The sequence below is a fragment of the Bacillus rossius genome, chromosome 1 (assembly GCF_032445375.1).
Source record: "Bacillus rossius redtenbacheri isolate Brsri chromosome 1, Brsri_v3, whole genome shotgun sequence".
NCBI lineage: Eukaryota > Metazoa > Arthropoda > Insecta > Phasmatodea > Bacillidae > Bacillus > Bacillus rossius.
This window is the reverse complement of record NC_086330.1, coordinates 248,952,369-248,978,439: the sequence shown is the minus strand read 5'-3', so window position 1 is coordinate 248,978,439 and position 26,071 is coordinate 248,952,369. Positions and strand designations below refer to the sequence as shown.

Sequence of the window (26,071 nt, the reverse complement as noted above, 5' to 3'; positions counted from 1 at the left end):
TGTTCTTTGCACTATTTTATTTTGGTCGCGTTTTAACCTCATTTGATGCAACACAATAAATCCCCGTTGATTACAATGCACCTAAAATCTGCTTCCTGCGATTTATAGTGTTTGTTTATGCTATACCTACATAAATTCGTTATTTCTATGTTCATCACGTATATCATACATACAAAGATAACACTTTGGTGTGAAATACCAAAACCAAAATGCTGTTGGGGAACACTAGTGCTGTATCTCCGGGATTTTTCGATGTGCTCTTACATTAAAAATGGTATTTAAAGGCTGCCAACACCGGTCTAATAACGGCAGACTTTGAGAAAATGTTAGCACACGATGCTAGCACTACATTTTATAGAAATTCCACTGTACATAAGTAACTTATACATACCGTATTACGTAGTTTGTATTTATGGTGTTCATCTTTGTCAACATCCATTAAAAATAATGTTTTCTGTAACAAATTTAAATGTCAATAAGCGTAAAATTTTTTATTTTACTGTGAGTAATTAACTGACTGTATATCTGTACCTATTTTATTGAGGTGGCAGATTGTAAAATATGGACAATATTTTCAACTGATGAGAAACTAAACATTTTAAAAAGTTTGGGCAAGCACAAAGGTACTCGTGTTTCACTTGAGAGGTTAGACATGCCTATTTCACTCTGAACCCAATTGTAAAAAATTGTGAAATAATTGAAGGAGATGCAGTTCAGTGTGGTGATAAAGAACTATCACAGCATTACGGAGTTAAATAATTCCATAGGTTTTAACCCCTAGTTTTTCTTTGTTTACCCAGCTGTCTTAGGCATAAGCCCCTGCTGTTCCAGGGCCCACACGGGCGTGGATACGGATACGCTGTTCACGCGAAACAGGGACGGTGTTAGAGAATTAAGAGATATAGCTATATCCAGAGGCTGAGGCTACCCATCTCAGCTTAGACACCACCTTCAACCCCCGCTACACTCAGCTAACCAGACAATTGGCTGCGTCCTAAGCTCTTAGACGTTGTCAGCATTACTGACGCCTACCCTGTTCTACTACATCACACTGGGACCCCTCAATCACCCAGTGAACCCATGGTCCGGTGGAGGTTCTATACAAACCTCTCCTAGCTTTCCAGGCTAGTAACCAGAGCCATGTCGTCACTCACTACGTCGACTCCACATAGGGCTTGGAGCCTGCTACAAGCGATCGGAGCACCAATACCAAGTACGAGTCCTACCCAATCAGAATCCTGGGCCTTGGAGAAAACCTGCCCGGGACACCAATCAATCATTCATGGATTTTTCCCGTACTACTACCAACTTGGCATCTATATGGCATAAGACTGTTCGCCAACAAACTACCCGACTGCCACTCTTAACAGTCACTCCACTGGATGTCATCTCCTCGGACTATCCTCCGACCTGCCGTACCTCGGCCCGACAGGTTTACAGCCGATTAAGGCCCGGACGTGCCTGGACTCCTCCAGCTGCAACTGCGGAAGCCCTGGCTAGACATAACACTCCGGTCGTGCATGGGCTGGAGGGCCTCGGGGTTACCTCTGTATCCCCCCCCCCCTCTCCGACCACAGGACAAGGGGAACGTATCACACCTAGTTGAGCAGTTTATAACTCTTTGTTAAGCCCGGGTGGCCCCGAACACGCCGGCGCCATTCTTGGTCCTTACCATTACCATAGGCCTGAATCCCATTCACTATGGGGTCCAATGGGAGCAAGACACCGAGGCTCGGCAGTCAAATAACCCAGAGAGGTTTCAATTGCATCTGCTGTGACCTGCAGATTCAGCCCATTCACCATTTCTAGTCCCATACATGCAATTGAGGATGCACTGCAGCAGTGTTACACCCGGCATTGTCCTCTTTAGTTAAGGCGATGCTATGACTAGAGGTTGAGGCTACCCATCCCAGCAGTCACCACCATTTGCCCCCAACAGCGGTGCCCACGTGGAGGCAGAGGATTGCCACTTGGCGCATCCTTGCACCCATTCCCTGAACCTGTTGGATCATGTCTCGGATACTAGAGCTGGCAACAGCTCTGACACCTCGAGCGACAATCACCTTCATGCAGGGTCAGGGTCACTCCCGTTCCCACTCCTGCAACTGTGTATATTTGGTTTGTTTACATTTTCAATCGCAGTCATCTAGCTAAAAACATCATAACGTGCTTTGTTGACAGTCACTGTAAGTTTGTTTAAATACTGTGCTAGGGTTTTAAACGTAATTTAAAGATATTAAAAGATGTTGCAGCTAAATATTTGTTTAAATTATTTTTTTAAATGAAATTTCTACTTGTTAAATTCTGTTTTCGTTTGATTTCTTAGACAGCGCCTTGTGATTGACTGACGCTTGCAGGCGCCTGTAACGAAGCGCCTGGCGCCAGGAATGACGGGATAAAGAACGTTTTTGGACAGCTTGTTCTGGTGCAGCTTCCCATCAGAAGTTTGACGAAAGCGAATTCTACAGTTTAAATTGTGTGTGCAGGTGTTACTGTATTATAGTGTTGGTCAGCGATATCATTACGAACAAAGTGTGATATAAATTATCGCCCAGCTGACCCACAATTGACTACTATGAGTACATTTGTGTGGGGTCCAGAGACAGCATCAGGTAGACCATATTGAAAAGATTTGTTGGTCACAAATTTTAGTGACACCCACCAGATTTACGCCTATTTACACTATTATACAAGCGTAATTTCATGTTTATTGTGCGGCCTAAAGTACAAGCTACTATTTGCTAACTTTGTTGTTGTGCCCAAGGCCAATATTTATTTAAAACATACATGAATTCAGACGAGCCTAGACATCCATAGACCAGAAGTCCTGTTAGTACTGTCTAGTGAACGACCGAATTGAACTAGCCATAAACTTTGAAATAAAAAAACCATGAGATATTAAATTTGTAATAAACTGTGAAATTTAAAAAGTAAAATATATAAACTTTTGATATAATCTGTGCCCAAAGTATTTGGAGGTATTAATTATATTTGCATATTTTTTTTTATCTGCCTGCCAAGTTTATTTCCATAAATACATTGTGACTTGGTCTTTGGTCAATTTAAATATTTGTAAAGAATCACATAATAAATTTTGCAATTATTTTACAATTTTACATTTGTTGTTAATGTATGTTTTTCTACACCATACACTGTCACAGCATACCGTTTATTGATTTTAATTAGGGATGGGACGAATCCACATTTTGGTCGAATCCGAATCCTTGTTCGAATCCTCAGTGTTTGTCATCGAATCTCGAATCCCAGTCCCACACTAAACTTCACCACATGTTATTAAAAAAAATCACACATTTATTTTAATACATTACATAGGCCTATGTATTAAAAAAATCACATGTGTATTTATAAAATTATAAAATAAGTGCATAGTGTATACACCTGATATAAAATAGAGACAAATAACCTCAAAAACCACACACGTAAGTTTGCATCTGTCTAATTCACTGTTAAATTTATCCTTCCTATGTTTTCAATAAAATATGTTTGTATAACAGACACCATTTTAAAAGAAGTTACTTTTTTTCTGCAAAATGTTATATTATTGAAGGTTGGAAATGATCGAGTAGTTATGCTAATTGACAAAATGCAGTGTAGTTTATCTTATGTTTGTGCTATTTCAGTTACCTTTATAATATAGTTTAGGTATACAATTTTCTAGAGCTGGACGAACCTCAGTTCTCTGGTATCGAACCATAGCCGAACCGAACCTCATACAGAAATAATTGTTTTGAATTAAAATGAACCGAAACCAGCATTTTGGTCTTTAACAGAATGGTGAGAAATAAAGGTTCTCCAGCCATATGTAAAATTAAAACATTATATAGCTTACTTAGCTTTATTAAAACATTGCAAATACATTTTATAAGTTAAGTTTATGCAATAAATAATGAAGGAAAGAAAACAATTTAGAGAAAATCATTTTGCATTTAATTATACACACACACACAAACTTTTAATTCATGAAGAAGTTCCATCTAAATTTAAAAAAAAAGACTATCTTCCTTTTTCAGTGTAAACTAACCTTCATTTAAAAAAATATAATATTACAAAGATGACGAACATTCAGCATAAGGCCACATAACATATTTTTGTGGTTGACATAACCTAACATTTTTAATAAGTAAAACTTTTTAATAGGACATTAAAAAAAAGTCGAATGTGAATTAAGTTACCTATCTACGTTACAAAACCCGCTGACTGCAGTTGCTGTTTTCTTGGAAGAATGCTGCTCGTCAGAAGAAACTTTAGACATGTTTTGGGGTGGTTCTGGGTCATCTGGGTCGTCATTATCTTTTCTTCAATTGGAAAACTTAAACGACGTAAGCCTGCTCATCGCAAATCACCTCAAGAACAATAATATTGTAACCGTAACGTAAGAAGTAGTGGTGGGCAGTGAAATCCATACCTGTTACTTTTTCACCGATATCAAAATTTCACGGGTATACCTGCGACCAGTTTCTACAAGTATCAGTGAAATTCGGTGAAATTGATTACCTACAGTAATACGACCACTAGCTTTTAGTGACCACATAATCGTTGAATTAAGTTTCTGACGTTTTCAGTCTTAGTACAATCATTTTTCTATGTATATATTTTGAAGTAAAACTGTATGTGGAGTATACGAATTGCATACTTGTAATAATTACAGTAAAAAAAAAACCACCGTTCACCGAATGAAAGCCTAGCAGAATATCACGGAAGATAATGAATTCTCATAAATGTTTTAAAATTAATATGTGTTCGTTATATTATTGAACTGAAAGGACAGGGATATAAATATGGAATCAATATTATTAAAAAAAATTAAAATAATAATTATGTAGTATTTTTCAATTTTAACTCAAAATAAACTCAAAACAAAATGAAAGGTTTCTGTGAAAAACATTGCATTTATTTAATTTCATCATTCACCGAGAGGCAGTGTTTTCACTTATCCCCTTTATTTCACCATTTTTCGGTGCGAGGAAGCAGTTTACGATTACGAGCATTACTAGAGAGAGATTTCACCGTTCACCGTTTAATTTCACAGGAACCTAAATTTCACTGGAACCGATTTCACTGATACTCAAAAGTAACAGGTAAGCCCACCACTAGTAAGAAGTGTGGTTATAGAAATTTGCGTCGGAAAAAAGAAAACACGAGAAATAATGATGGCTGCCGCGACTACGCTAGTCAACTTAGTACCCTACTGTAAAATTTACTGGACCAGTACTTTTAATACAGAAGATTAAATTAATAATTTCAGTACCTGCTAGTTATAACCAAAAAGGCCAAAGAAAATAAATACATCCCAGTAATTTAAAATACGTAATTTACGTAATCATTTCCTACCGCATTTGTCTTGTATTAACTTGATCACGTTAGTTTTGCCAAAATACGAGAGTTCTCGTACATGCGCTTTAGTTTAACGTATGGGGTACGCAATCTTTGGTGATTTTACAACACTTCTCGTACACGCACTATAGTTGAAGGTATAATATACAATACCTTTGGCATTTGTACGATAGTTTATATTACGTAGTACGAGAAATGCATACAAAATTCTCTAAAGTAAACAAAAAACAAAGCGCGCCTATATGAAAAAATGCTATGGGAGTTATGCGACGATTAATAAATTTTTATTTTATTTTGTCTGCGATTGAAACTGTTGAGGCGACAATAATGCGATAAAAGTCGGAATATTACAAGTAATGGAATTTTGTTGTGCTGTTTTGTGAATGGTCTCAAATGGGGGTTAGAAAATTAGAAAAACGTAATTTTTTTTTAAACGAACGTTCGGTTTTACGAATATATTTTAAGAGGTTTCGAACCGAACCGAACGTAATGGTTCGGTTCGAGGTTTTCTAACTTCGCCCAGCACTACAATTTTCAATTACTACCTAAAACTCTTAAAAACCCACCTCGAATCCTACCTCGAATCCCACCTCGGATCCTACGAATCCTCGAATCCATAGGATTCGGTATATTCGACGAATCCAAGATTCGAAAATCCCATCCCTAATTTTAATGTTTACTGTTTATTTTATTTATTGTCCAATCTTAAGTTCTGTGTGTTTCCTACACACTACAGAGCATAATTGCAGAATTAATAATTCACAGAAGTGTGAACAAAGTGGTGCCAATTCAGATAGGGTATAGCTGTGGGTGTCAATAAAATTGTTGATTTCACCGCACAGTATTTTTATTACCTAATACTCTTAACCTGCAATTGTCTGATGTTACTAATATGTAATTGCTAATTAAAGTATGAAATACTGTACATATTCTTACCTACACTTACAGAATGGAGAAATTCGCATGTATTTTTTTTATAAAATTAGCGCATATTATTTTGTAAATTAGCATCTCTTATTGTGAAATTAGCATTCAAAAAGCAACTTATTTGAAACTTAATATTTAAATTCTAAATGTTTAATAACTAATACAGTGTTTCATCGCATAATCGTCGCACATTTTATTCTAAAATCAAGTTTGAAAAGTATGGGTGCAACGATTATGTGAAAAAAGCATTTATTGTTAGGTAAAGTTATTCATTAAAACAAAAAATATCCAAGGAAAGTACGTTCATTTAAAAAGTAGAGTATACAAAAGCACGCAAAACAATTTAAATTAATAAGTCATGTAACAAAAACATTTTGTTGAACGTGAGTCTGAGCGCTTTACTATTGTAGTACACACCACGAGAAAGCGTGCTATTAAATGTAGTTAACTCGGCACATTGCATGAAATCGATGAGCTATCTGTATTAATATTCGACTAAGTGCGTGCGCTCTATACGGGAATCAACATAACCAAACATGAATGATGCCAACTAGCGCTGGCTACATTTTTATATGCGGTACACAATTCCGACGAAGACAATAAGATAAAAGTTATAACGTTTGAAAACGTCTTTAAAAGGAAATTTACACATCAGACAACTTCGTATTTCTGTTAATTAAATAAGTACTATGTAGTAACATCCGAATGAATATTTCAACTTTAACATACATTGTTTTAAACGGGAAAACTACCTACACAAAGCGCTCGGAATCTAATAACATCATGCAACGTTTATGCGAGAAATTTTTTCTCTCCAAATTTTATGTCCTAAAATAACAGTGCAACGATTATGCGTGTGCGATGATTATGCGATAAAACACGGTACTCACATATACAAACCCCCAAAAATTACCCTCCAGTTCAGTTTTGAAGGGGGGAAAAAAAACAGTTTTTTTCATGTCTTCGTAAATTAAAATCACAAAAATAATGTAAATGCTTATATTACTTAAAAAAAATTGTAAGTGCAATATGCTAGAAAACATTAAATTGCAGGTTTAATTCATAGGAATTCATAATTCACAAATCAACTAGATTAATTGTGTTGGGTTATATTTTGAAGGTATCTCAGAATGCATGTAACTTGGATGCATCTCAGAGCCATGGCAATATCATGTAGTATGGTCACTTAAACTAGTGTAGAGAAGGATAACCAAAACACACCACATGGGTCAAGCGTAACATTTGGGGGAACACCAAGTATCTGTAGTATTACTGTGGTTTACTTCACACTCCAGCTAAAGAAAAATGCAAGAAAGTGCAAATTCATCTTATTAGCATACACTTTTTGTTTGCAGGATAAGAAAATCTGCGGCAAAGATAGTGGGCGAGGTTTTTTTATTTGTATTAAATTAATTGCTGTTAATCTTAAATGCTGATCATAAATTTAAATAATTAACATAATTAATAATTATACAAAAAAATATGTCCTATACGTACAGAAAGTATGAATATGAGGTGAGTCAGATAAATGAAAGTCTAAATAAAAGGGTCGTTTCTTTCTAAGTGTACAAAGATACATTGTGTACAATGATTTTCAAAACTATCAAAATATATGTAGCAGTAATGTTACATTTTATGAAGTATATTTATACTAGCGAATGACATTTTAAATTAATTTAGCTGAAAAAAGCAATAATTTTGAAAATGAGCTATAATAGCATTTACGCTGGAAATTAGCAAAAAAATATCATTTAAAGTGTAATTTAGCAAAAAAATAGCATCAACAGCAAAATGCCTATTTTTATGGCCCCTACCTATACTCTATACAAAATGTAAATGCAGGTCTTTAAAATTAATTATTATACTTAAATATGCTTCAGACACTCTTAATAATTATGTGTACATAAGAGCATGGTGGACTTATGTTAAGGTCGTATATCACTGTTCTCTGAGCAAAAAATAATTTTTCATGCATTTCCCCTATTTTACATTTTCCCACATTTAAAAACATTTTCAAACACTCCCCTGAATAGTGTAAAAAAGGGGTTCCACTGTCGATGGAGCTATTAAAAGAGGGGAATCCTTGCTCTATGACTGGAGCTAGAGAATGTCTACGTACTTATAACATGTTTTTAATTTTCCTTGTGGAGACAAAATCTCGCAAAGAGTTGGCACTTCTAGTTTGTCCACATGATCCACTCACCCTGGCTGCGTTGCCAGCCGATGCAGGATCCTGGCGGCCTCGACAAAGTTCTTGGTGTTTCGGTAGTACTGCACCATGAGGTCGAACACGTGTATGTCTGTAGGGTTACGTTTGCTGGCCCGCGTGAGGAACAGCTCCATGCTAGGCAGCGTGATGGCTCCCAGCATGGAGTAAAGACGCTTGCACATCATCCACTCATACACCGCCACATGGAACAGCTCGTCTCGAGACAGTAGCACCTGCTCCACTAGCCACCGAGCCTGCACAGCACGTCCAGGAAATCATGTCACCTCTGAGGTTCCAGCACTCTTGGGGAAACAGTATTCCCTCTGGGCCAGGCCACTGATGTGAAAGAACATATTAATAAACTCAAAACAATTTAATTAACAGTGCTTACTGCACCACAGCTATTAGGAGAGTGTAAGAACAAAGTAAGAGAATCACCACATTGCACGCACAAAGGATTTACAAATATGGGAAGCAAAATACAGGTAATGTCTTTTACAGTTATGATTACAATGTACTTCATTATTTATGGTTAAACCTTTTTAACTTTAAGCATGCAACCATAAAATCTTTTTGACTTTAAATACATAGTAACAAGATAGTTGATAGAAGTGTCAAAAAAAACCAATTCGAAAAAACCTTTTTGGTAACTTTGGAAAGTCATAATAAAATCAAAAACTAATTTTCTTCAACTTCATCTTTGGAAAAATTAAATAACTTCGAAGACTCTGGAGAGTTTTTCTCAAAGTAGAATACATTGAGGGCTAGATTTAACCCCAGTGTTCAAGGCCACAAATAATATCCACAGCTAGGCATGTTTTTCGAGTCGATAATACACAGCGACCGATCAAGTGTACACCCACCATCACTCCACTAGTGTAATAACTGCTACCAGCAGTGTTTCATAGCTAACAAAAAAAAGTTGATTCACATAGCAAGGAGTTAAAAAACACATTGGTGCCTTTCACACAAGCACACAAGAATTGAAGGAAGCAAACCACTACATTTTGTTCAAGATATGGTGCCAGACTTTGGGCAAATGCTTCAGCCAACATTGGCTACTTACTGGGTCCTCTTATAAATATAACGATGTATCAGTCCCAGGCCTCGGTTCTACCAGTTCCCAGCAATATAACCAGCACTAAGAACTGTAAATATAATCCCGGTACCCCAGAAATATTTACAACCAAACCTTTCTTGTTAAAACAGTAGTAGTAGGGCGTTTGAACCATACGGAGGTGTTTGCGTGCATGCTCCTTATTGTTAATGTGTATGTGTTTGAGACTATCATGAGTTTAGTAAATTCATCATTATTAATTTGTCGTTGATGGACCAACTCGATTATCCGGGGTTTCCATTACCACTAAATGATGCGTCTACTTCAATATCAGAACAAGAAGCGAACTTGAACATGTTTAGACCACCACCATAGAAAACAGTTTCTAAATATAATTCTTCAACATAAGATGAATCTAACCCTCAGGATTTTAATTTGCCCCATAATGAAGCTTTTTCACGATACCATGTAAACTTTATATCAGGAAAACAGGACCAGGCTTTGAAACTGTGTCCTCATACATTTGATAATATTATTGGATCACTTGATACACTTTTTTTTCTAAACCTAGAACAAGCCGACATATGAATTTGTTTACAACGTCTCCAAAGAAACCAGGATCCAGTCCAGCAACAACCGAAGATGGAAGTCAAGTTTGAAGCTCTTAAATTAGAAGAATTAATTAGAAAGGTTGAATCACTTTGTGTAAGGATTGATAAGTAATCAAACAGTGATCTAAATTCCACACTGATAATAATAAAAGATTTTAAACATATTACAAAATACTGATATAAAAAGTTACAAACTTACACACTATCTAAAATTACAAAATGTATTTTTTAGCGCCTGCCGGTGCTATAGTCAACCTAACGTAAACAAAAGTGCAAGGAAAGTGGTAAAATAAAATACTAAAGGTGACATAAACTAAATTAAATTCGCTGAACAAAGATTTTTATAAAAACAAGGGAAATTAAAGTATGTTAAAATTAACACAACAGTATTAAAAAACAAAAGAAAAATATGCCAGTGGCTAATACTACCCCCCCCCCGGTAAAACAGAAAACAGTAAAACGCCATGGTATATTGCCGGCGACCAACAGGAATATGTCTCTTAACTTCATTTCAAGCCCCATGTGACACAAGTGAATGGTTCGTAAATCTTTGAAAATTGCAAGAGAAATCACCCCTGGCTAATGCCAAAATCGTTCCTCATTACAGCCAATGCTGATTACTTACTTGGTTTTCTTAATCTATCCAGTAGAGTATACCACTCTAAAATGTTGTTTTAGAGCAAATGTAAAAATGATTTAAATGAAAATGTATTGATACCCAAAAATGTTTTCCATCAAGCGAAGAGTCTGGTAATAAGGATTAAAGAGGCAACGAGACGTGCGATGCTTGCTTACCTGCAAGTCTGCCTCTTCGGTCAGGCCCTGGCCGACATCGCTGACGACAGGCGCTCCGGGCCCGTGCGGCACGCTGGACGACAGCACTCCGGCCTGGCTCTGGTTGTACAGCTGGTCCAGCACCATCGTGAGCTCCTTGTAGCACTCCACTCTGCAGCAAGCCAACATCACACACAGCTCAGCAGTGCCCCCAGCCTTGCATGGTGCTACTCACATCTGTACCGTGGCACATTCAAATAAGTCACATTTAATGTTCATTAGGAAAGACATGGACATTTCGTGAAACGCGATATTAAGAAATAACACCGAAATTAACATCAATTAGCGACAAAACTGCGAAATAATTTGTTTTAATGAAATAAAACCAAAATTTAACTGTAAAGCATGTGTTAATCTTTGAATGTCCAGTTCATACAATGTATTAAAAAAAAAAAAAAAACAGTTTAAAAAAGAAGATTGAGGATTAAAGTAAAACCATCACCACAACATTATTTTCTTTCTGAAACCTAGTCTACCAACAGCTGAATAATGCTTAACTGCCAACTTTCTCAGAGCCATTCAAAAAAAATAAATGTCTACATCCACCATAGACACACCAGATACATGGGTGATACATTATTACCTTTTCAGAGCATATCCACCAATTTTATTACCTGTAGTACTATACTAAAATTTAGCTATAATTTTATGTCATCATTTTTATTTTAAAGCCTACGATTTTCATAGTTGTTATTTGTTTAAGTGAGTTTTATTACTTATGTTTATCTAAGTACGTCAGGTTTTTATACATTATTTTTCTATTTTTAGAACTTTAAACCACAAAAAATTTTATAACAGAAAAATAAAACCTAATTTCCCAACCTTAAAAACAAAACATGATAAAAAAAAACCTTTATTATGGACCTCTATTCATTGGTGTTACTTTTAAAGTACAAATTGTCATTCCTAAAACATACTATCATTGCACTCGGACTTCTTTATTTCCTTCTCACCCAGATGGGGCAACTTGGGAGATGCCACATGCCATTGGGGCACATGACTTAGTTATCATCCAAAACCAACTACTGTAATACATAAGTTTTAAATGTATTTTAAAATCTGAAATCTGATGACACCCTTTCAGGTGATGAAACTGTATCATTGCATGGAGTCCGCACACCCCAGTGATTATTATGGTGCTGTTGCAAGGAGTCAGAACTCAGAACCCATCACAAATGTGAATGACCGATTAACATTTAGAACCTGTATGTTTAGCTTTATTTTCCTTTATTGAAACATAAAATAACCACATAACAAACTACTGCATGTTGATTTTAGGACATGACAATACAGTGAAAGATCTTTAATCTGACATGTTCAGAACCACATCCATCCTGGATTAGCTACTTGAGATTATTGAACATCAACATAGATTTAGTACAATAAACAAAGTAAAATGATAATAAAGTACAATGGTACTTAAAAACCAGTTGTCATAAGCTGCTCCATACAAAAGAAAAGATATTATGTGAATGTGCCGGTGAAAAAGGAAAAATCTTAACTGAAATTTAAAAAACAAAGTTAAACTCTAAGTAAACTTAAAAAGATATTTAAAACCATGCCCATGCTATATTTGTGATATTTGCTTGTTAATTTCATTTTAACATCCTCAATTGGCATGCAGTAAGACCAAACACAATTTTGCTATTACCTACTAAGTTCACAGAATAGCATAACATGACATCAAAATGAAGTCAGAAAAATTTTTTAACATAATTCTTTGAACTATAGCCAATTTGGTTAAACTATTAGTTAAATAGCATTTAAACATTTTTTTAATGTATGTATTGACGTTGTCCGGGCCTGCGGCCCCCTTTCAGCCCGATATGCCACCGCCCAAACACCACCATCTCTGTTCAAACCTCCCGCTTGTGCGTGTGTTGGTAGCCCGGCAAGAGGGCGCTTAGCTGCAGTGCGCCGCACCCCTATTTGTAATAATAATATCATTGTAACCTTTTCTTTTCGCCCCAAAATAGTGTCACGACAGCTATGTATGTGAGTGCCTTTTGTTTAATTAATTTATGATGTTTTTTGTAATAAAATACGTGCAAGCACGGACAAGGACGCTCCCTAGCGGGCGATGAAGGAACTAGCATACAACTTGATTTAAACTATTTTCTACTACATAAGTAATAATTACAGACGGTCTGGTCATGGATGTGATGTGCTAATTTTTATAAAGAGTTCATGTTATTTTCAATAATAACCCGGGGCACGCAATAGCTAGGATGTTAACGGTAATTGTGTTCGGCGCGAAGGGCGCCATGTTGCCTGCTGCAAGCCCTTGTCTCAGCCCAGTCACCTTCTTCAGCCGGCCGAGAGCGGACATCTCTGCAGACACCCCTAAGACATCACCGTTGTTTCACCGAGAAGTAGTTCTGTTAAGTAATTTATTGAAATCGTTTTCATTCTATCCTCGGGGCCTCACTCGGTCGGAGAGACTAATTAATAAATCTTTACTCTCCGGAGTTTTTGGTCATCCGTGTATTAAGTAACGACTTGAGGCGACCACGTGCGTGGTTCACCTCCTCACCTAAATCGATTCGTGCCTCGGGAGTTTTCTAACAGTATCAAGGAAGGATTGTATAAGGGCATGTAACGTGAGTAAATAAAACAAACTTAATTGAATCACGTGTTTTTGTGTTCGGTGGGGCCACGTGGGTCCTTAACAAGTCAGCGGCGTGTGGGAAGCCCTAAGAGCCCACTGCGGTTAATTAGAAGCGTGCCCGACGCTGAGAGCGGGCTTGGTTAGGAACAGGTGTTGCATTAAAAATCAGGAGGGCTAATATCTTGAAGCACACGGGCAACGTAACGCCCCGAGTTAGAGTATCGAGCCCGGTCCACGTGCCCACTCACGTGGTGGCGCCCACTATTTCCACCAGTAATTCAAACCATAACACCGGTACGCCCTCAGTATATATACAATTTTGAGTTGTGGTTTATCTGTAAAAATTATACTACAATTTTATTTGTAAACTAGTTATGCTATGCATGATTATAGTTACACCAAAGCAAAATACTGGTATAACTATGTAACTTCAAAATATCATCTTCACAGCCTGTAGCATTGCAAGACCCTGCCCTCCTAAATAAATAATTTTCTTTTAAACTTCTTTTTGTATAAGTAAATATAAATAAGTCAATGTTTTTAGAGTGGTGTGTATGTTATGAGACAGTAGAATCAAACGTTATAAATATTAAAATATGTTATTTGCACGTGCTATATGTTTTAAGAAGGTATTTTGTATTTTATTAGACATTTATAATCATTACTATTTTTTATGTAATTATTCACAAAGAAGTCGCTGTACTAGATTTTTGCCTGTTTAGGCCTACTTTTTCAGGTTATTTCTAAATGATTTTAATGTTGTAAAGTAATTTGTATTATAATTGCTGTTTATAATGTTCATTAAGAGGATTCATCATAGGGAAAATAATTCTGCTCTGCCTTTTCGGTAGTCTTCGTACGTGACGTGGTGGGAGGAAGGTTGAGAAAGTCAGTGGGGAGCAAGGCAGGCAAGGATGAGCTGTAAAATCAGCGGGTGGTCTGGGATGCAGGGGTTTTGACAAGGTCTTACAATGGCTAGGGGAAAGTGGTTGAGGATGACCTTGAAGAAGAAAAGGGGGGGGGGGGGGGGGGAAGGTCCCAATGTTTCTATTCCCTGCGCCAGATTGTAATTTTCTGTATCATCTTTAGTTACCGCCGCACAAAAAATAAATCTGTGAATCATTCAAAGCTTTCCATAAGGTATCTGTAATGCATGATGAAGTGATAAATGAAAAATTATCACATAAAATTTAAAAATTATATTCAAAATTAAAAAAATGTCAAAACATTGTTTCATAACATATTATTTAGATTTAATACATTTGCAGACCTTTTATAATAGAAACGGGTACAACACTTCTCTTACAGATATACTTAAAAATCGCTTACACAGTTGTGAAAGTAAAAAATGCATATAAATAGATATACAATTTTGTTGACTAAACTTTTTTTATAAAATCCATAACTAGTGAAAAAAAATTTGTGAACAATCTTCAAACCATACACTTTACATACCTAACAATAACACAATCTATAGTTGTGCAAATTATCTGTGTTAAAGAATGTTTGTAAAAAAATATGTCATTAACTTTTATTAAAATACCAGACACTTTTGCATTAAACCAAATAAAAATAAATCAATTATACTTATTTTGTAAACATATTACCCTTTATTTTATTTTTTGAGAGATAAACATGAAACGGTTAATTATAAAACCATTACAGAATGGCAATTTTAACTGTTAAAGATATTAACATTATAAAACAACACTTTAAAATAAATATCGCACGCTTTCACGGTCATTGCTTTGCCTTTGGGTTCTAGCCGCGTCACATTGGAAGTTATTTCGGCGTTGCGGAGTGCATTGCAGCCTCTATCTTTAGGGAAGCAGCAGCAGTCGTTTCTTACCTACTGACAGTGACAGTAAGTAGTAGGTTACTGACGAACAGTAGGTAGTAGGTTACTGAGAGTAACAGTAGGTAAGAAGCGACTTCTACTGCTGCCCTGAAGATGGAGGCTGCAACGCACTCCGAAACGTCGGAAAGAACTTCCATTGTTACGCGGCTAGAACCCAGAAGACAAGAACATTTATTAAAATGTTTCTAGTTGATTTGATTACTTAATTTATTTTAGTAAATTCTTGCTTATTACCATAATGTTCCTGATTTGTTATGAAGTCGCTTGAAGTCTCGATTATCAATGACACCGACATCTTATCATGTTTAACATCTGCCAAACATTATAACATTTGCAAGAGGAATTACCTCACAAAATGTGCCAGCCAATTTCAAACTTACCATACATAGTTTATCAAATACAGACACAAATGCAGACTTATTAGTACCTATAAATTAACACATGATCTTTAAACAATCATTCATTTTTCAATTATTGTTTTTATACATTCTAGATAAAATGGCTTCTTACATTAAGTACTGGTTGAAATACACTCAGCCGAGTTCACCGATGCAGAATATATCCCCCTAAATGCTTGATACAAAAATAAAAATGTTAACACTGACATTGGAATTATCTTTTTTTAAAATGTAAATACGAATAATGTTAAAGGAAAATATCGCACATATCTATCGAATATTGGATTATTTCATATATACATTTTGAGACTTAATCTCTCCCCACACAATGCTGAAATAGCAAGTTAGAACACATCAAACGTATACTTATTGCAAAATGAAACCTTTCTTACAAGCAGAAACACTTTCCCAAAATGTACATGTTAATAATTTATGCAAAACTTGATACAACGATTTTATCTTTAGTGAAATTCTATCACATGCAATGTAGTAAGCACATAACTAATAATTTACACTATCGCACTGAAAATGTATGTATGTAGTTAAGAACTGAACAATGCATAAAATGACATACCCAAAAACAATACAGCAATATCATGCGTTTGTACTAAAGTATCAAATGCAAACGTCTGGTAAAGTTCAGGTGAGCGTAACATGTGGTATATTTATAATGATTTACATGAGACAATTTCATTATGAATGGTGATAAATCAAATTCAAAAACACAAATTTCTTCTTGTCTTCTTTGATTCGGGTTCATCATTGTTGGCAATAGCTTGTACACTTTTATTTCTTCTGGAATTTGATGGTTTCTCGACACTAAGTTTGTGTTGTCTTGCAGCAAATTCGTACATAGCCTTTGTAATATAGTCAGGATCTCGTATGGGCAACGACCGCGGTCGTCGCGGGTCTACAAGTTCTGGCAGCATACAGTTTAAGTAAAACTTTGTCAATTGCTGATCCATTTGATCCTTCCAGAACAGATCATCTCTGTCAATACGTGTGGTTTTAATTCCATTTGAAGTCCAGAGCCCGAAGATGCAGTAATTACGCCTTGTCACATGAAGTTGCCCTTGAACTTGGTAAAAAAATAGTGATTCTTATTAATGTCTGTAACAGTTTTTTTTTGTCTCGAGATATGTTCCAAAATGAGCATTTCCTTTTAAGAATTAACTCATCAGGACTTAGAACTTCTGGATTTACTTCAGAAGATGGACATTTAACTTCCACAATACCATCTCTTTCAATCAGTCCATCTGGGCTGGCCCCTAGAAATTGTATTTCTTCATCAACAAACAGTCCACATGCCTTTACTTGTAAATCACAAGTCTCTTCCAGCTTTTTCACTGCCTCTTTTTCGTGATCTCTACCCCATATCATAGCATGTGTATCGAAATCCTCATACAACAATGTAGCCACCAATTTTTGGCATGAAGTATGTGGTTTACGCCTACAAATAGTGCCAAAATTAGAAGCTGTCAACAATTTTCTCCTAGTTTCTTTCCACAGACCGCACTCCCTTTGTAAAAGGGTACCATTCTGCAGTTTCTCACGCTCTTAAAATGTATAGGGTAAGGATTTTTAAAATCCTTCCTTAGCTAGGTTGTAACCTTTGTAAGTCATGTCTGGCTTTTGAGATTGGGCACTTTCAAAGGGAAACCATGAGGATTTAGAGCTGTAGGTGGTTATCTTGCGCACATACTGGTTATTAACATTTTGAGATTACAAGTGAATATAATGTCATATGTTGAGCGGACATAGGATTGAATTGTATATTTAGTTGTGAAGCCCTTTCTTAGCAAACATTATATAAAAGCCAGATTCAAGTTGAAATCTGTTAAATATGCTTTTATGGTATTAAAATGACATTAATTTGTGTAGCATAGGGTAGTAACTCGTTATTATTATTGGTGACTATAAGATATGGATGGACGCTGTGATAGTGTGAGTATGCGGAATTCCCCCGACCTCATATAAATATTTACTACACCTTCACGGTTGTACTGAAATAAGCTAAATGAGTATAGTTTCAGGTACCTACATTGCGAATATATTACATTGATTTATAAGTTCTTTATTTATATAAATTTCTCCGACTTTTCCACGTTTTCCTTGTTTATCTTGATGATGGACACAATGATTCAGCCACCTTGAAATAATTTTTTCTGTGTTTTGTTTTCAGATGGAATTCCTGAAAAACATTTCATTGAAAACTAAATTTTTTTAACAACCATTTGCTTTGATTTTTGTAATGACTCCCAACATAGATATTGGTGGAAAGTGTGTCTCATATTGTACATGTACACATGAGCATGTGTGTGTTCTCTATCTCTCTCTAAAGCTATCAAGTGTACATAATAGCGAAATAATAAATGTCAGCTGATATAATTTAAATATTTTTTTTATATAGATGTGTGTAAATAATGGTATTGTATTAACTTATAACAGTGGTAATATCTGATATTATTTTTTGCTAGCAAAATTATACTAGGTTGCAAATATGATGGTATTAACTTGTGCTATACATCTATATTTTTATAACTATGACATGCGAGCAACATAAGAACACACATGTGTACAACCATAGAAACATATTATTAATTTTTAGTAATACAGGCATTAATATCAGGCCCATTATAGTTGCACAGATAATTTTTATAATTGATACGTCTCTGTATTTGTGTTTTACTGTGTTTACACGTAATACTGAGTACACACGCGTTAACATAAAATTATTCTGGTAAATGCAGTAATATCTATATGCAACAGTTTATATCACTCTAACGTATGACAGTTCGATTTATCTTGTAAATAAGGTTTGTAGTTATTTTGAGCATTTAATTTAATATGAATTAATTTTGTTACCCTCGGCTATTAATCTCATGGATGAACATGAAAACCAGTGTCTCTAGTTCTGCTGGTTTGCTACGAGTTACGGAAAAATAATAATGTGAAAAATATACTTTTTCCAATGTGCCTTAGTAATGTTTTCATTTAAGTCAATAGTAATAATGATGATAATGAACTAAAGACATGAACACATCTTTTAGTCTTCTGGTCTCTTAATTTTCAAGTCACTTTCATGGCATCCAAAAAGCCTCCTTTGAAATACCAGGCTTACCTCATGAAAATGCAGATTGTAGAAACTTCACAATTCTGACTAATATAACATCAGACATCTACCTGAATAATAATACTGGAGCTTCTGAATCATCAACATCGTAAAATCAAAATAAAATGTCTTGCTGAACTACTCCTGAATTTATTGCAAATACATCAATATTGCGTGCACTAACCAAACTAGACCAGGTCATTTTTATAAAGTTCCTTTTCTTCTCCACATTCAAATTAAGTTAGCTTTCCAAGAATGCAGTATTGTGACGTCATTCTCTGAATAGATTTTCTCATGCATACTTGCAAAACTGGATGAAAAAATAGCCGTTATTAAAATAGCAGATTAAATGACTTAATTATGACATACCACATCTTCAAATTACATTTCCAATTGAAATTAGTGCCAAACAAAAACAATAAAATTTAAATATGAATAACTATTGCTATGCTTAGTGGTAAATCAATGTAACAAGACGTGTACTAATTTAATGTTCGTATCATCTGTTTTATGAATCACATTATGTTTTATTTAAAATTTTGATAAATATGAAATATTTGCATTCAGGCCATATTTTCGGACTTATATGTACGTCTACCCCAAACAGTACATTAAATAAGAAAGAATTATTTCTATCTTTTGTAAGAAGTATTAAATATTTCTAACATTAAAATTAACAAACTGATATATGTATGAATAATTATATGAGAGTGTATTTTAGTAACCTATGTTGTGTGAACCGCATGGGAAAGAGATCTAATAATTTTATGTAGGCTAGTATTCCAAGACACAAAAATAAGGGTTCAGGTGTTGAATTTGCTACATCTGTACCCCAGCTTTATTCCTTATGCACATTGCCACTCCAGAACCCTTAGATAGGACACAGTCAGTCCCTTATTTTCATGGGACGGATTTTGGTGTCCTATCCATGACATATATGTTGCACAAAATTCTGCGTAATCGCAGAGCTCATTTTTTTGATGATTTGGCGGGCCCGCATCAGGCGGTATACACTCGATTTCGTTAATGTTGGGGGACATACCAAGCGTATTGGTTTGTCAGATGAATCTTTATGATAGCAAAAATTTCCTAGAAAACATTTTATATACTTTAATAATAATAACAATCAATAATCCTTACTTATAACATACTTGAGAAAATTACAATACAAATCTTCAATACCCCCAGTTTCTTTTACGTTCAGGCCTATATATCTTGTCTCAGTAGCAGAGTGGTAACGTGCAAGACACACAGAAGCAAGAGTGGTTGGTAAAACGTTGCAAACTCGACAGTGGGAAAATATTTTAATTGTTTTATAAAATGTATTACAATATTATGTACACTATAGTGCATGTAAAATAAATTTAATAATATTTTTTAAGTAATTGCTATTACATATATCACAATCCTTTAACGGGTTCTGTTACTTCACATATAAAGGTCTATGGCCCTATTTTTTACTTTATGTAGAATTAAAATATATAATCACAATAAAAATCATAACATGTATTTGTGCGCGTAAATAATTAATTTTGCATCTTCTGTACTGTGAAATATTTTTCAGTTACCAAATGTTGATAAGAATTAAAATACTACATTAATACCATTCATCCTGTGTAAACCAGACACACTGATTTTTGTTTTCTTCCATTACTCTCATGTACCGTAAACACAAAACAAAATGCTGTAAAGAGACACGTCAAGTAGCGTGCTCGTTCTGCAATGCGTACGTAACTGTTTCTAGCCTCACGCAAGGCACCGTTTATTAAAACGGCTGCGATCTGTACTTTTACTGTTTACTGTAATTGTAATGTATTTGGGCACATTCTGTAATACGGCCTGGAGTTAGGTTATGGTTGCATCTCGACCTGGCAGTGATTATTTTACACAACCGAGAAAAACAAATAATAATGCTCTTTAATTTAATACATAATATTATAAACACACATTTTATAATCTTTTCTACCATAGTTGTCTCGAAAGTTTATTGTTCCAGCGAGCTGAGCTATGGGAGTAATTTGTCAAAACGCAAATTCCTTCACTCACTAGCATATTGATTGACTACTTAAAATTTAAGAAGTGTTTCCATACGCAGTACCTCTGGCCTGCACCTCATTTTCCTGTATGCTGATAAAAACAATCTGGCTTTGCTAGACTTCCGAGCCATTGATAGCTACACTTCCTTCTTCTGGCGAGTTGCGAACCTCAGTTTTGGGACAGCTCCACAGCAGGTAGTAACCCCCACCCCCTGCACTCTTCCCTATTGTTGTTGTCAGGCTCGGGCAGAGTCCTGCGCCCAGCAGGGGTCAGCTTAGCAGCTCCACAGGGGGGAGGGCTCTCGCTGTCTACACCTCTTCTTCTCTTCTCTGCCTCCCACCATGTTTCCCGCGCGACGATCATCTTTTTCGCCCAGCAATGTGTGCATTACTTTAGAAATATATAATTTTCATCAAATATCTCAATTTCGACAGCGAAGACACAGAAAGAAATTTATTTTACAAGGTTAACACTATGTTTCCAATGAAAAATATTTATGAAATATTCCATTAGAACTTCTGAAAATCACTTTGAAAACAGCTCAGAAACAGTACTTTCAATGCGGGATAAATCTTATCTAATCCAAAAAATTTAAAAAAATTATTCACTAGGAACATTCTTTATACCTTTATATATTTATCAAAATTTTTATTTCTTTTCAGTATTAAAATGACGCCATTGAGACTTGGAATCGCGAGACCCTGCAGCACACAATTTTAGCAGCTGTGATGAATCCTCTTAACGTGTGGAATGATTCTAGAACACGGGACTGTGTCTGGGCTGGTGTGATGGTTAGAAAGAGAGGCATGAGATGCCTGTAAGTGGAAGTGAGAAAGAAACAGTGCTTCCCCGCCAACCGAGATAAAGATGGTAATTTCCCCCCAGCGTGGGAACTGAGTGATAACTGCTCTCTCACGGTGTGGGAGAGAGAACGAGAATGGGAGTCCCCGATTTCGATGTGAAATTGAAAAGAGATAGATCAGGGGAAGCCCAGAGTTCTATATGTAAAAAGTTTTTTCATGTATTGTAACTTGTTCTGTGATTGGCTTGTATCTGTAAGAGTGAAAGAAGCGTGCGTGTGATTGGTCGGTGAGGTCATGTGACGTCTACTCCCTACGTGGAGGAGAGTGTGGCAGGACTTCACCAGTCGTCTGTCGATCGCTGCACCAGTAGGTCGCGTTCGGTGGCTTCTCGCAAATAATGTAGAAGTATTTTTGAAGAGATAATTTCACGTTGGTGGTCGGAGCCAGGCCTATTCTTAAATTAACCTAATTATTTGTTATATTTCGTTCGGGTATAATTAGAAATTACGGCCACCTTCGTAGGCGTTTTGGCTCGTGGCGAGATTCGTTTTCGCTGGGTGCGGCCCTGTTCCAGGTCGCACCATCTTCGTGTACTTGCAGTAAAACATTACTGAAGGACTTCATCTACGCTATTTTTTTGTTAATTCTCATCACGCGAACTGCGGGCATTTTTCGACGGGCAGATGTATGTGGAATGAGTGAGAAACCTCTTTTGAAAGTGTTTGGATTCGTCTGTGCATTCTATTCTGAAAAAATAAAACAAAAACTACCATCGAAGCTTTAAATCTTTTTATTTTTGTAAGTAACGAACCGTTACAAATGGCGCCCGGCCGCGCGGCTTGAATTTGGACACGACCCTGAGATTAAGACGAACATTTCGGCAGCAGAGAAGAAAATATAAACATTCGTGAAACAGTTGGTGACTACGATAACCTCAAAGGACAAAAAATTATACGACAAATATTGAACAGTTCAGAAGAAAACGGCGAAGTGTATCCAGAACTTTCGGCGCAGCTGAGCGGCGAATGCGGCGAGAGACGACGGGCTGTATCAGCGAGTAAAGTGTTTCAAAGAAACGGCGGAAAGCGGTACATCGCGGGACAGAGCGACCCAAGGCGTCGTGGGACTTCAGGCCTGTCTCATCGCGGGACATCGAGATCGTCGCATCGCGGGACTTCGAGATCGTCACTTCGCGGGACAACGTGGGATGAGTCGCCGATAATAGCAAGTGAAAAATTTAAGAGAAACTGTGTTATTTATATTGGTTTTGAGAATTTATCTTGTATTTGTGTAAAATTGTGTAATTTGTGTATGTCAATATGGATAACACTAGTACCAACAGTAGTGAATCAGATTTTATAGGTTTTCAGGAAAATGTAGATGATTCTGAACAGTCAAATCCAAATTTTGAGACAAGTTTAATTGAACAGGTTTTTTCATGTCAACAGGAAGTAACTGAAAACATGGAACATCCTGCCGAAAGTAGTCAACAGAGAACAAATCCAACTGTTCATAGCCCTGTTGAGGTTATGGGGGGGTCAGATATGCTACAGAAATTAATGGAAATGATGCAAGGAATGACACAAAAAATTGAACAGGGTTTTACATGTCAACAGGAAATGAAACAGGGACAACAGGAATTGAAACAGGAAATGAAACAGGGACAGCAGGAATTAAAACAGGAAATTTCACAGGTTAAGGATGAAATCCTTAACCAGGTACGGCAGGAGTTAGTGAATACAGAGGCCAAACTTAATAAAGTACAAACGGAAGTAAACGAAAAAATTTACAATTGTACACAAAGGGTCGAGAAATGTGAGTTGGTAATTGATAACTTACAGACTGGCCTAGAAAGCTGTAATGGGGAGGTGGGCAGTGTAAAGGAAAGTGTAGGAATAATCAAACATAATATACAAGAACACGTAGAAAAAATATCGGCATTACAGGAAAATATCAGTCAGGTTCAAATTAACATGGATAGGGACCACAACGAGCTTATTGAAGTACATGGTAAAGCGAATGCGAATGCCCGGGGTATTTTATTAAATGAACGAGAAATTGAGGATGTCAAAAGCAAGTTTGAGGTTAATATTGAAAAAGCTTTACTGGAAAATAGGAGAATTGGTAACCATTTCAAGAAGTTTCGAGATGAAGTTGGTCAGGAATGCCTAAAGAAAGTTGAGGAAAAATTGGCTAGAATTCGAGGTGATAATAATGGCACCATTTGTAGCTCAGTACTCACCATCGATGAAATTAACACATTTGAGAAGACTGTTCCTAAGTTCTATGGGGATAATAGGGGAGCTACCCCTATACAGTTCATTACTAAATGTAATAAGGTATTTCATTATCTTAAGGGATCTGACGAACAACAGGTAGAACTTTTTGTAACAAAATTGGCCGGTGATGCATTACAGTGGGGAATGCATAAGGAAAGTGAATGGAAAAACTTTGCAGAGGCTAAACAAGCATTCCTTGATAAATATTGGGGAATTTATGTACAGGATGATTTATTACAATATTTGTTTTCAGGCAAACACGGGGTAAGAGATGGGTCCATGGCAAATTATGTTCATCGACTGTACAGTCAGGCTAAATACCTCAGTAATCCGATAACAGATGAAAGGTTTATTTCTCATATTGTACATCATTTCAATCGACATGTACAAAACTGCATCCTAGGATTGAGAGCCAAAAGTGTTGAGGAGGTAGTGGCGCTGCTCAAAACTCTCAATCGACAAGATGAGCGTGAGGAGGGGCTCCGTGGCAGGGACCCAGAGTACCAAGGCAGGCCACAGGGACCACCCAGGGAGAGGATCCACCAGCCAGGCAACCAACAGCAGGTTCCACGACAGGGACAGCAAGGTAATGCCCAGGGCCAGGACAGGGTACCCAGGTGGAGACGAGAGCAGCAGCAAGAAGGGAGGGCACCAGAGGGGCAGAGACAACCACAGCAACAAGAGAGGCGAGACAATAGAAATTTAAACCAATAGGGTGGGAGGATCGAGCCTCAGACCCCCCACAAGCAAATGCAAGAGGGGCAGTATCACAGTGCCATGTTTTTGCAAAATTGTAATAATAAAACTACCTCACATGATAGGGATGACTTATTACATGATATTGAAGAATCGGGTAACCAAATTGTTCAAGGAAAAATGGGTACATGTCCTTATATTTTGGGGGAAATTAGTGATGTAAAAACAACAGTAAAAATGTTGATTGACACTGGCAGTAAAGTAACTGCGATGTCGGAAGAATTTTTTAACTCATTAGGAAATAAAATCACTAAATCTTCAGCAGTGTTACCAGTATCTAATGTCACTATAGTAGGGGCTACCGGGGTTAGAAACAAAAATGTGAAAAAGCAGGTCCTTTTAGAAGTAAAATTAGGTGATGTGGATTGTATTCCTTGTCATAAAAGGGCTAAGTGTTAAAATAATTTTGGGAGCTGATTGGCTACAAGGAAATGAAACTGTTATTGATTATTCACAACAATGTATATGTTTGATGGGGACTAAAATTGCTTTTGAGGTAGATGGGAAAACACAGTCATTTCAGTTACAAATGTTAAAGGGAGAAATGGGTGCAAATGAACTAGAAATGGAATGTAATTTTTTATAAAAAGCATATATTACAGAAACTGAGGTTGAACAAATTTTGTTTCATGGGGGTACGAATCAGCAACAAGCAGAATTAAGGCAGATTTTACAGAAACAACATAAAGCATTTGCTAATTTCCCAGGTTTAAATAATAAATACAGATGTGAACTAAAAGTGAGGGAACATAAACCTTTTGTGCAGAGGCAGTACCCAGTAGCTTACAATTTGAGACCTGCAGTAGAAAATGAGGTTCAAAACATGATTAGTATGGATATTATTGAAAGGCATAGCTCTGAATAAAATTGGCTGAAGAGGTAAACAAGAATTCCCGGTTAAGTAAGGTAATACAAGAATTAGAATCTTCAGATTGTAGAAATGTAATCAAGGAAAAATTTGTAATCAAAGATGGTCATTTGTTTCAATATGTAAGTAATAGTATTCCTAAGTGGGTACTCTGTGTTCCGAATAATTTAAGAAATGAAATATGTGCTCTAATGCATAATGAATGTGGTCATTTTGGTGTAACAAAAACTGTTAAATATATTCAAGAGTTTTGTATTTTTAGGGATATGTATAGGACAGTGTCTAAGTGTATCAAATAATGTTTGTTATGTGCACAAACTAAGGTAATGAATCAAAAATGTCAAGGTTTGATGGGTAAT

General features: G+C 36.2%; 1 protein-coding gene across 1 annotated transcript in view; it reads right to left on the bottom strand.

Moving 5' to 3' along the window:
- The window catches only part of LOC134527454 (nuclear pore complex protein Nup155), a 293,963-nt gene that overhangs the window by 76,473 nt on the left and 191,419 nt on the right, over positions 1–26,071 (bottom strand). Inside the window, exons 18-19 of the mRNA XM_063360147.1 lie at positions 10,955–11,105; positions 8,486–8,745 (exon numbers count right to left, since the gene is read on the bottom strand). Of these exons, the coding sequence (XP_063216217.1) occupies positions 8,486–8,745; positions 10,955–11,105 (411 nt within the window). The remainder of the gene's footprint in view (positions 1–8,485; positions 8,746–10,954; positions 11,106–26,071) is intronic.